Source organism: Formica exsecta, unplaced genomic scaffold (genome assembly GCF_003651465.1).
Source record: "Formica exsecta isolate Colony F162 unplaced genomic scaffold, ASM365146v1 scaffold500, whole genome shotgun sequence".
In the NCBI taxonomy this organism is placed as follows: Eukaryota; Metazoa; Arthropoda; class Insecta; order Hymenoptera; family Formicidae; genus Formica; species Formica exsecta.
The window spans coordinates 159253-172571 of NW_021852243.1; the positions used below are offsets into that span (position 1 = coordinate 159253).

At 36.0% G+C, this 13319-nt stretch overlaps 2 protein-coding genes and 2 long non-coding RNA genes across 4 annotated transcripts; 2 read left to right on the forward strand and 2 right to left on the reverse strand.

Annotated features, from left to right (window-relative positions):
• Positions 1-1373: 1373 nt before the first annotated feature.
• Positions 1374-5966, reverse strand: LOC115241626 (actin-5, muscle-specific). Its single transcript, XM_029817473.1, has 2 exons — positions 5834-5966; positions 1374-2778 (listed from the first exon to the last, which is right to left on the reverse strand). The coding sequence occupies exon 2, from the start codon at positions 2750-2752 to the stop codon at positions 1622-1624; it is 1131 nt and encodes a 376-aa protein (XP_029673333.1). The 5' UTR covers positions 2753-2778; positions 5834-5966; the 3' UTR covers positions 1374-1621.
• Positions 2786-8156, forward strand: LOC115241631. The gene is made up of 3 exons (XR_003884930.1): positions 2786-4191; positions 5096-5261; positions 7600-8156. It is a non-coding gene; the product is annotated as an uncharacterized LOC115241631 (long non-coding RNA).
• Positions 8157-8213: 57 nt separating this feature from the next.
• LOC115241627 (actin-5, muscle-specific) lies at positions 8214-10711 on the reverse strand. The gene is made up of 2 exons (XM_029817474.1): positions 10583-10711; positions 8214-9683 (listed from the first exon to the last, which is right to left on the reverse strand). Exon 2 carries the CDS (start codon positions 9660-9662, stop codon positions 8532-8534), a length of 1131 nt encoding a protein of 376 aa, XP_029673334.1. The 5' UTR covers positions 9663-9683; positions 10583-10711; the 3' UTR covers positions 8214-8531.
• A 68-nt stretch (positions 10712-10779) lies between these two features.
• On the forward strand, positions 10780-12021 carry LOC115241633. Its single transcript, XR_003884931.1, has 2 exons — positions 10780-11080; positions 11571-12021. It is a non-coding gene; the product is annotated as an uncharacterized LOC115241633 (long non-coding RNA).
• The last annotated feature ends 1298 nt before the right edge of the window (positions 12022-13319 follow it).

Sequence of the window (13319 nt, forward strand, 5' to 3'; positions counted from 1 at the left end):
ATTGCCGAGTTTCAACCCCGAAAGGGCGCATCCTTTGTCGTCGAGCAATTCTCGCTCATCGCTATGTTCGGACACGCATAATTGCAAGGGTAGCTTCAGTGAAAGTGCGGAGTAGTAGCCGGATGTGTTCACCGAAAAGAATACCGAAGGTAAACGTTTTCATTTTTTTCCGAAAGATCAAGAGTAATACTCTAAAAAAATTCGATTAGCTAGAAAAATCATAATCGCATCAATTAGCAAAATTTAAAATGTTTAAATGTTTAATTGAAAAACCTTTTTCACATTTATTTGTAAACTTGATTTCATGTTCGTTGTTAATCTATAGTGAGAATTAAAAACAGGAATTTATAATCCATGCGATTAAAAAGTAATTTGGCAGCTACAAAAATGGCGGTTACAAAAATAATCGGCTATATATGAATATCTGATATTATTGATTCTTTTAATACGATCACCTTTCCCTAGTTGCATTTTTAGCCATACAATACAATCTTATTGTACTATTAAACCATTTCTGCCAAAAAAAATATGTGAAATACTGTAAAATGTGTTTGGTTTGGAAAACTGCCAGATTCTCAAGACATCCTTTCCCATGTTTTATGTAATATCGGCTATGCTTTACATGTTTTATGTAATATCGTTGTAATTGTATACTTGTGAATTTAAGTAATGCATATCTATTTATACGCATATACGTCTTGTTGCAGAATTACAAGCGAGACGAGTTTGGATCAACATATGCCTGAATCACATGCCTACATTGCTACTATATCAGTAAGAGGTAATGATATTCGTAGTAATCTCGATAAATGTAATATATTAGAATGCATTTGTTGTCATATGCATGGTTTCTAATTTATTCCATATCAGTTATGCACAGGTCTAACGTCTTACCAAGCTTTTATATGAGCTTGTATAATTTTATCTGATATTATGATAACCTTAAAAACCCTGTAATTTTTATAATTTTTGACATCTTTCTTCAAAATTAGATAGAATTCTAGATAAAAATCTTGAATACATTTTATTTATGTAATCCTTGTGCATTTCTATACATATCTAATAGTTGATATGTATTAAGCCAATTAATTTTATAATGAGAAAAAAGTTCATATAAGTATTTAAACATCATCTGTTTGTAAAAGCCATAGAATTACTAAATTAATTTTTATCGGTCAATTGATTAAGTGATTAATTTAATTAATTAACAGACCGATGCATAACGTGCTATTTTTTGTAATATTTTAAACTTTAAACAATAAGAAATAAAACATATCCCGCGATAAATATCAATTAATAAAAGCTATTTAATTGAATACCGCTAATTAATTTTCGCGCAAATATAAGGGTGTCAAAGAATGAAAAATTACGAATTAAACGGCTGTAAGAATGTAAGATTGATTTATTCCATAGACGTAAATTTATATACAAAAGATGACGTATATGCTCGTATGACAATCGTTGATAAAAGACTTGCTGCCATGGACCAATAGTAATGATAGTAGTATTCGACTAACAGATCCAACACTAGACAAAGCGATGCGGCAGTGAACGATACATCTTAGGGAAAGGTGTAGCAATAATAACAATAATAATAATGAATAGCATCGAGCGTAATTGTTTAGAAGCACTTGCGGTGAACGATGCCAGGGCCGGACTCGTCGTACTCTTGTTTAGAAATCCACATCTGTTGGAAAGTAGACAGGGAGGCCAGAATGGAACCGCCGATCCATACGGAGTACTTCCTCTCGGGTGGAGCGATGATTTTGATCTTGATGGTCGAAGGTGCGAGAGCGGTGATTTCCTTTTGCATACGATCAGCGATACCAGGATACATAGTGGTACCACCGGAGAGAACATTGTTGGCATAGAGATCCTTACGGATATCGACGTCGCACTTCATGATAGAGTTGTAGACGGTCTCGTGGATACCGCAAGATTCCATACCTAGGAAGGAAGGTTGGAAGAGGGCCTCGGGTGTACGGAATCTCTCGTTACCGATGGTGATGACTTGACCATCAGGCAACTCGTAGCTCTTTTCGAGAGAAGTGCTAGCGGCAGCGGTGGCCATTTCCTGTTCAAAGTCCAGGGCGACATAGCAAAGTTTCTCCTTGATGTCGCGAACGATTTCTCGCTCGGCCGTGGTGGTGAAGCTGTAGCCTCTTTCGGTAAGGATCTTCATGAGGTAGTCGGTAAGATCGCGTCCAGCCAAGTCCAGACGGAGGATGGCATGGGGAAGGGCATAACCTTCATAGATGGGTACAGTGTGAGAAACACCGTCACCGGAGTCCAAAACGATACCAGTTGTACGACCAGAGGCGTACAAGGACAGGACGGCCTGAATAGCGACGTACATAGCTGGGCTGTTGAAGGTTTCGAACATAATCTGCGTCATCTTCTCGCGGTTAGCTTTTGGGTTCAGAGGTGCTTCGGTAAGGAGGACCGGGTGTTCCTCGGGAGCGACACGCAATTCGTTGTAGAAGGTGTGATGCCAGATCTTCTCCATGTCATCCCAGTTAGTGATGATACCGTGCTCGATCGGATATTTTAAAGTCAGGATACCTCGTTTGCTCTGAGCCTCGTCGCCTACGTAGCTATCTTTTTGACCCATACCGACCATGACACCCTGATGACGGGGTCGACCAACAATCGATGGGAAGACGGCGCGAGGAGCATCGTCCCCGGCAAAGCCGGCTTTGCACATACCGGAGCCATTGTCTACGACCAGGGCAGCTACTTCGTCATCACACATTATGGCTTTTCTTCGATTTCAACTTTCTGCAACAGAAATTATGTTGATGTCTCTCAATCTGCGATTATTATCGCGTTGATGTTTTATGTGTTAATATGTTAATCGCTTTTGATTGAATGATACCTATCTGTAATCTCATTTTTATTTTATTATTGACATGTTAACACCGTAGATTATTCTCGCTTTTTTCAGGAAAGATTCACGTTATGCATCACATTAACACTTCTTTATGTAAAAAAAGATTTTAATTAGAATAAATTATATAAATATATAATAAAGATATAAAACTAATAAAAATAAACTATATAAAAAGTATCATTATTCTATTATATAAAGAATAATAGAAAACAAAATCAAATTGAAAATTATATAATCTACGCGAGAAACAAATATTGGTACTTTTGTTCTTTAATATTGCACCAAGGATAATATTAATTGTGTGTAATTAAAAAATATCGACTGAATGAATAATTTTTTTGTTAAATACGATTTATTCAATTCTCTCTTTCTCTCTTCCCGCGCGAATTATACTTTCATATTTTATTTTAAAGACAATTTTTAAAAAACAAAAATTATAAAATTATAAAAAAGTAATTTTCTAACCAATAATAATAAATTGCAGGTTTCAGGAATTCCCCGGATAAACGTTGCATGATTCTTCACGAATGCAAATTCTAAATTGTTTTGAAATGGATATTCAATTTGAGAGAGGAATAACTGACTATTTAAAAAATAAAATGATTAGTTATCTGATGAAAAATTTAGAGAATGGCAAATTTAGAGAGTTCTTCGATAAAATTGTTCCACGGTTGCGTGAAGCTAGAATTGACCCAGTTGCCTATAAAGCGATATGCAAGGCGGTCTCAGCGTCGCGGCGCTATTTTTGCTCGCCGCGTCGCTAACTTTAGACGTACGGCCGACGGACGCTCCCTAATAAGTTCAAGCGACGATTATGGTGGTCGACACCGCCGCCGCCGCAGCCACAGTCGACGAGGACGGATAAAACATAACGCCCCTCTGCGAGGCAGCGGCGAGCGTGCCAAAATTATGCCTGCCCGCGCGGAAAAGGAACCAACGTGATTGCACGGCCGAAGACCTCGACTATGATTATGAACGCAACGACAAAGGGATGGCGGTAATGTTGATTTAACATTAACGCTGCTTGTAACTCGTTCCTCGTATCTCGCTAGTAGTACTTTAGAAAGAGACGGCTGTAAACTGTTTAAAGTTTGAAGTTCATGTTGATGTTTAAAATTTACCGACATTAAGGAAACTGATCTTTAGAAGAATGAGTAATTTTAGGAACCAAGAAGAGAGAAGAAGGCACGAGGGTGCGATTTACAGAGGATAGGTCCTTTAATGGGCATGAAAGTAGCCACGAACAATATCGCAAATATGAAACTATAATTGTATGGCTCGTTAAATATTTTTCAGCACAAGTAAGTGAAAAAAATTAATTAGTAAAAGTTTCTAAGATTTTTTAAATGTTATAAAATAATCTTTATATTTTGTAAAATTTTAATCGTACTTACAATTTTTTTTTAATATTGTGTGCATATAAGTGTTATATAATCATTTCTATCGTAATATATGTGATAGTGACTTGTATCAGTCTAAATCTTAAAGCATGTATATAAAATAATATTTTTTTAAATCATACTTTTAGATAAATTTAATTTTAATACGATAAGCGAATACCTTCTGGCACCGGTGCACGTGCAAGTATAAGTACTCACAATATTCTTCTTTTAATATATTATTTATTTTGTCTTTGTAATGTAACTAGTTTCGATCTCTACTTATTGTTAGTTTTCGCAGCCAGTAATGGACAACCAACATTGGCTGAGGAAGACTTAAATAAAGGTTAAAACTAATAAGACTATACTTGTGTGTGGAACACTTTCTAGCACATGCACTAATGCTCGAAAACTAGTATTTGCTTATCGTATTATCATTACTTAGATCTATTCTAAAAAAACAAGCCGAAAATCATACATATAAAATTACACGCTATATCGATATTGAATTTTATTTATATCTAAACTTTTTCTTATTTATAAAATTTTGCAAAGAAATAATTGAATCTATTATACTAATTAGACAATTTATCTTGAAAAATATGTTTTTAACTGTCACAGCAATTATTCTTCGACTATTGTTTAACACTGTTTGAAGGAAGATGTTAATATATTATAATTAAGTTAGGAAGTTAGTCGATGAATATTTTTAACTTTGTTATTTCTGATGTTTTTAAATATTATTTAACAAGTAATATATTATTGTTAAAATTGATGCGTTAAATGTTGCACATTTGGAGATCAAAATGAATTTGGATCGAAACAGGTCTCGCTTATTGCACGTTATTAGGATGACGGATGTGCCATACGACACAATAATTATACGAGTGGTTTGACAATGCGCCAAGATTCGATCTCAATGGATACAGTGATATGCTGCGAACTTGAACTTCTTTCGAGGAGTCGGCAGCGAACTGAAGACTTTTTTTTAGGTAAATAACAAATAGTCAGATAAAATCTATGACATCTCGATTGTGATGATATCTCGAAATTTAAAAAAAAAACCATTAAACACTTCCAGATCAATCTATCGATCAAAAATTAAAAAGAAATAAGGAGAAATAAATAAGAAATAAAAAATATGAATAATCTGTAGATTCAATTTAAATACCTCTAACGATAATTTGGATTCTGAAAATAATCGAAAATATGGCAAGCAAGATTCTTTGCTTTAAATATTATTAAATTTAGATGTTTTAAATTATACAGATCATTTTTTAATAGTATTAAATGCTTATATACTGTAAATTTAGTTTTCGAATCTTGATTAAACATAAATGAAAATAATAATAAAGCTGTTACTTTGAGAATTGCTGGTTATCACGAATAATCCTGTTATGGTACAGCAGCTTATCACTTTTGTTTGCTAATCACTACAGCGCGCGAATGTGTTGATAACATGTCTTCGATAGAGCAGACAGGAAGCGATTGTGTCTTTCAGAGAAGGAAGAGATGTAATATCCCGGCGATATAACGGAAATTCGTGCGAAAATTTACTACGTACCGTGCACGGGACAGAGGTGGAGCGGCGTCTGTGCCTCGGTGGCGTCGCGACGTCGATTATATGCTCTCATCTGGACGCCCCCGCATTTTCGTGGGATGGTGCTTGCTCGACAGGCACGAAAAAGGCATCGCCTCGCTGGGCGTCGCGACGCTCGCCGAACTTAGGCGGCCGCAGCCCCTAAGCGGTTCGACGTATACGCTTTACCGCTTTGGAAATACTCCGTGGCGCGTTTCTGCGTTGTGCTTTGGAATTCCGGTCGTTTCAACAAAAATTAAACTGAGTTGGTTAATTTCTTCTTTCTCTCTCTGGCAATCATTTCGAAATATTAATTATATCGACAGAATTGACTCACACTTAATAACATCATATTGCATTAAGGTTTTTTCCTTTATTTTCACAAAAAATCTCATTTATGTAACAAAATAATTTTTTAGTGCAAAGATATGTTATAATTATAAAGCTAATATATTACATTAAGAAATATATTTGTCGCGAGAGTACACTGAGAAAACTTTATTTTCGGATCAATATGAATTTTGACTCGATATCAATATCGTCAAATTAACAAAAATTATCTCATTATTTCTATTATGCCTATTTAACAATAAGTAATATCCGCTTATCTGAATAATATACCTACCTGTAAAAATATATTTTTGTATGCCTATTTTGGACAGATCACTTTATTTTACAAAAGCAGATATCGCAGAGTTTTCTTCGAACGATCATGCAATACATGTGTATATATCAGCCTTCTTTATATCTTTTTTCTAAAAACATGGCTTTCAAAAGAAATACGGTATAAAAATTTGATATATAAAATCTTATTCCACGTTTACATCACTCTATCTTATCTTTTTCGCTTATAAATTCAACTTGAAACAGTAATTATAACTGTAATTATATACGTGGAACTTTCTTGGAAAATAATTATCTCATCGGAATAAATACATCATGTCCATATATTAATAAACAGAAAACGGAAGAGTCGAAAAAGTCTCGATAAAAGCAAGAATCATGCTCTGATGAATATCAAGGAGGTGGTAGAAATACTTTGAGATTACGCGATGCGACCGAAATAAACTGTATCTTCTTCGCAAGAGCTTTTATCGCAAACACTCTTGTCCCTAAATATCAATGAGCATTCAAACGCATTTATGAAAGATTTCTAGAAACGATAAATACGACAAAGTCTGATAATTCGTGACGACCGGAAACAAATTCGTACATTTCTTCGCATTCTTTAGACGAGTGATCAACATTTAACCGATGATTTAGATGAATGAGTCGATGTGGGAATGATACGCAAAAATTCTTGTTATGGAAGAAGAAGTCAATGAATAGGAAAAAATTATATAGTAGAAAATTAATTAAAAATGGGACCAAGATTATTTATCGCGATTATAGTCTACAAGTCTACACGATAAGCGTTATTTTAAAACTCCGCGAATTTCTATTTTGTCGTGATCAAAGATAAAGTTGGACGCGGGAACGATACAAGACTAACATAATCGCGAAACGGGAAAATGCCAAGTTATACATCTAAATTTTAACAACATTGTTAAGTAATACTTGGAACAAAGTTTGCGAAGTATATAAGCAAGTTTTTTCTTCCCTTTCAATTGTGATTGAAAGGATAAAGGAAGTTAAAAAAAGGGAAGAGTATTTTGTATATTTATATATAGTCTTAGGAGATCTAAAACAGGCAAAAATTTTTCTTGTTCTCAATATAAATTTCGCAAGTGGTAAAAAAATAACATTTTCAGGTGTAATTTATTTAAAAATTTGTGTGATTATACAACGACATACATGTGGAAAGAAATTTGACAAAATGAATGGAAGCCTGAGATTGTCTATGAGGAGTTTGAGAGTGCTACGCCAAAAGTATGCCATAAATCAAATATGCAAGGTACATGAGGTAATGTAAAAGATTATATAACAATAACGATAGTGTGGAGTGACATAATGTATATTTGACTTGACTTTGACATTGTATATAACAATATTTATAATAATATAGTATAATATTTACAAAATAAGTTAAAGTATAGAAGTACACATCAGTAGAGCTTAATTGCTTTAGTTAGCAGACTAGACATAATTATATGCAATACGTATTGAGAGATAGATTTCTTGGACGGTGATGAAAGACGCTCGCGCGACAGTGAATAAAGCGCGACCTTCCCAAAGTAGTCTCGAAATTCGTTGCCAAGCACAATGTTGTCGTCAAGATCCTTGCATATCCTTACACTTCTGTCCAGAATGTTCCTTTCGCGAAAGAAAGATGCACCTGGTCTCTCCTCTACGTATCCCTTCAAGGCCTCTTTCCAATGCTTGGCTACGTCCAGGCTACAACGAGCAAAGTCCTGTGACGAGAGCCAATACCACCGACCGCTACCTCGGCCGTGATGATGACGCCAAGTGAGTAATGATGTTGTCGCGCGCAGTTTTACAAAAGGCTGCGACGACAAAGATATTAAGCCAGGCTGTTGTTATTTGCATAACGATGAGCGAGGCCGTGACAATGACGATTTGATGAGATCCCATGATGATTGAGAGTCGATGATGATGTTTCTCGTAGCAGCTTGATTGCTCAGGGCAGAACGTCATGCTAGTTACGCGTTCTCCCCGAAGTAGGACGATATTCTTTCGATAAAGATTACATCGCTGCGTCAATGATCGTAATGTAACGACGCGCTTAGAAACATTTGCGGTGGACAATGCCAGGGCCGGACTCGTCGTACTCTTGCTTGGAGATCCACATCTGCTGGAAGGTGGACAAGGAGGCCAAGATAGAACCGCCAATCCATACAGAGTATTTCCTCTCGGGTGGAGCAATGATCTTAATCTTGATGGTCGAAGGCGCGAGAGCAGTGATTTCCTTTTGCATACGATCAGCAATACCAGGGTACATGGTGGTGCCACCAGAAAGAACGTTGTTGGCATAGAGGTCCTTACGGATGTCGACGTCACACTTCATGATGGAGTTGTAGACGGTCTCGTGGATACCGCAAGATTCCATACCCAGGAAGGAAGGCTGGAAGAGGGCCTCGGGTGTACGGAACCTCTCATTACCGATGGTGATGACCTGACCATCAGGCAATTCGTAGCTCTTCTCGAGAGAAGTGCTGGCGGCAGCGGTGGCCATTTCCTGTTCAAAGTCCAGGGCGACATAGCAAAGCTTCTCCTTGATGTCGCGGACGATTTCTCGCTCGGCCGTAGTGGTGAAACTGTAGCCTCTCTCGGTAAGGATTTTCATGAGATAATCGGTAAGATCGCGTCCGGCCAAGTCTAGACGGAGGATGGCATGAGGAAGGGCATAACCTTCATAGATAGGCACGGTGTGAGAGACACCGTCACCGGAATCCAAAACGATACCGGTGGTACGACCGGAAGCGTACAAGGAGAGGACGGCCTGAATGGCGACGTACATAGCTGGGCTGTTGAAGGTTTCGAACATAATTTGCGTCATCTTTTCGCGGTTAGCTTTCGGGTTCAGAGGTGCTTCGGTAAGGAGAACCGGGTGTTCCTCGGGAGCGACACGCAATTCGTTGTAGAAGGTGTGATGCCAGATCTTCTCCATGTCATCCCAATTAGTGATGATACCGTGCTCGATCGGATATTTCAAAGTCAGGATACCTCGTTTGCTCTGGGCTTCATCGCCTACGTAGCTATCTTTTTGACCCATACCGACCATAACACCCTGATGACGGGGTCGACCGACGATCGAGGGGAAGACGGCGCGCGGTGCGTCGTCTCCGGCAAAACCGGCTTTGCACATGCCGGAACCATTGTCTACCACAAGAGCGGCTACTTCGTCGTCACACATCTTGCTGCTGCTTTAGTTTCTCTGTAAAAAAATTGTGTCATTTAGGTTTAGCTCGTTGAATCTAACAGAAATTAATTAAAATTTATAATATGTTGATTCGTAAACAGTTTTTTTATCTCAGACTTATAATGATATTTGCAGAATCTTATTAATTTTTCTTTAATATGATATTCACTTATAGTTTCACATAATTTTATAATATATTTTTGTTTAATGAGACCCATGCAAAATAAGCACAAATCGCAATTACATACTGATCTCTTAAAAGTATAACTCGACATTCATTATTTAAATTAATTATATTTTAATTTTCAGGAATATAATAGAAGCTTTCTAAGAAGTGATAAGAATTTCAACAGAATGATAATTTTTTCTTTTCGTATATAAACGTATTAAACGGACTAAACGGACATCTCCTATATTATTCCAAAAATTCTGGATTATTCTTACTACGAGATAAATATAAAATCGAAATATCGTTATTCTTCTAGTCAATGTTGAATTCAAAGTATCAAATTAGGGTATTTAATTAAATGTACCAATTATTCAATATTTACGTAATTGATATAAATTGTTCTTTTAATAACATATGTGGAATTTTTTCTTCTTTAAAAATCTTCGTTAATCTATTGAATATTAACACAATATTGCTTCAGTCGATACACTTCAAAATCAATCCAATCTCTTTTTCATCAAACTATTCGATCTGACATAAACGCAATTCCACAACTAAACTTGTCCTTTCGATCAAAATCTCCCGTTCTTTATACACAGACGTGTTTCACAGACTTTTCCTTTCTCTCGAGATCCTCGGATCAATATTCTCACCGGCACTTCTGTGGCTTCTATAATTCGCGCGCAAACTTCCAAGTGATCACAAGCATAAGCACGAAAACGATACGCTGATCTTTGCTACTAACCGTGGGGGTGAGTTGTGAATTGACGGGCGGCTGAGGAGCGGCTGAGGCCCGAGGGCGTCGCGACGCCAGATATAACGTCCGCGATGCGATGCGCGACGCTACCGAAGATGGGCACGCGGGACGCCTCCAGGGCTGGCCAGCGACGCTGCCCACGCTTCGCATCTAGGCATGAAGTGGGTGGTGGATACATACACACGATCAGGAAGCTTTTGGGCGAGAACGGCGGCGACGCGGTTCACGCGCGTCGCGACGCGTCAGTTCTCGTCATCGTCGTTCTCCTCCTTTTCTTCCTTCGTCTTTTCTTCATCTTCTTGTTCGCGCTCTCTTGGAAATCCCCACGGAACGGTCGACATCTCCTAATCTAGACATTAACGCGGGCCATTGCCAATCGTCCGTTGCAGTTATCTGCTCTTCGTGACTCTCGTTGAATGATAATCTATTTTGTGATTAGATATCAAGAAAGATCTTTAATTGGATGATCGAATGTGCGATTTGCAGGTTTACATAATTTGATTTTTTTGTGAAAGAATATAAGAAATATAGCAGAGAATTTTTCGGATGATATGTGAATGAAGAAATTATTTTCTAAGATGGAAAGAAGAACACTGAATATATGCATGTGTATACACGCTTATTATAAAAGATTTTTATATTTTTTCTAATAATTTTTTAAGAACATAATTCTTAATAAGACTGTGAAAGTAGACTGCTAAAAACTAAAATTGATAATTCATAAGTTAAATTGATAAGAAATCGTATTTAAAATAAATCTTACAAATATTATGGGCTTGTCACGTTTTTCCCCTGAATATTTTAGAAGTCTTTTTTTTTAAATTCTTTATTTAATTAATGAGCATGTCCCGTATTTAGAAAGAGGTATATTCTAGTTTTATAAAGGATTTAAAATACACATTGTGCACATACAATGAATATAGTGCATATTTTCATCATTTCATTTCTTATAGGTCATCGTTTTCTTTTTTTTCAGCTTCGGCTTCTCGTGGTCGTTCTCCGAATTGCCGAGATGCTTTTGGCATACGCCGGAAATCCCCGATGCTTCGCGGCACTCCTGAAAATACTCGCTCATGGCCAAATCAGGCTATTAACGCGAGACGATGTACTCCTCCGGTGTACGAAGTACTATTTGATATTTGAAGAATCTATATTACATTGAAAAATAGAAGAGAGGAATAGCCCTAAACTAAGGAAGATTTTATTTCCATCAAGAAAAACCCTTGTCGCATTCTTTTTCGTCTGATTTAGTGAAGCGTTTGAACATTGCGACTTCGCACCACCTACATATGACTGTGACTGTGCCCTAAGGTATTTAGACAAATTGCCAATTGGCATTTAATTCATTCGTACACATAATGAAGTGTTATATGCGCGTTGTACGTAATAATTCATTCCTCTTTCGGCGAAAAAAAAAGTACATAAAACGAGAGAGGGAGAGAATAGAACGCTAAGAATAAATCCCGACGATTCGAGATTCAATCCTCACTCTAATCTACTCAATAGATGGGAATACTGTGGATGTGTATATGACATTGTTTTCGTGAAAACAATAATTGTGAAAGAAATAGTTTTATATTTCTAATTCTATCTCTGGACTTTGTTAATTGCATTTCTTTTTCTTACATGAAAATGTTGAAAGAAATTTCCGATATGTAATCTATGTCACAATCAATGTGTACTACTTTGTCAAGATTTAATATCAACTTTAATCAATGATTTTATTTAAGATCATTTTAAGATAACTTTTGTTCGAAGTAAAGCAATTTATGTACTCGACGATACTACACAATTTATTTGTAAATTTGCAAAAAATATATTTCTTTCGAGAATAGATTTTCAATGAATATTTACTTTTGACTTTTATCATAAATAAGTTAATAATTAAGATCTATTTTGATATGTACTTGTCGGAAATCTTGCCGGAAGCGCGCTTCAAGGTACTCCGATCTCTTTTTTAAATCTCGACAATTAGATTGTCCGATTTATTGCCTGATGATAGATCAACGAAGCGTTATATAAAATCATAAGTGTAACGCGTAGATACATACACAAATTCTATAGATCTTATATCTTTAATCTTTGTGAAATCTAGTACAACCTTGTTTTTCAGCGCAAAATAAATTCATACGTGCAATAATTTCAACGAAGCAAAGGACGAAAATATCAGGAATACGGTAACAAAATGGCTCACATTATTTTACATCCGGATTTAATTTAATTATAGAATATATGTGTCTAACATCTGTAATTTTAATAATTATATAAAAGTTTTCTGGTTTAATATATGTTTGTTTCAAATATTAAAAAATGAAATAATTATAATATATTCAAACATTTATAATATATTTTTTAGTAGAATAGGGAAATATATTGTTGCAAATCAAATCTATTTACTAACATTTGCATCATCTCACATCAGTATAGCAACTAAAACGCGATTATGTCTGTGTAATTAGAAGAGATTTCTTTACACATGATTAGCAACCGTTTCTTCTAGCATTTTATTGGCTAAGCTAACTAGCAAGATATTCTCCTTAGATGGACTCGGTTTTTTAGCATCTCGTATTTTTAGACGAGTGGTGAAAATCTTTCAAGATCTTATCTAAAAGCCGAGAGAGAATATTTATGCCTACAACCTAAACAAATATTCAATCTGAGAGCTACAGTTAATTTATTTTACGACATTCTTGACATTAACGTTGCTACTCAATATCGTATAGAC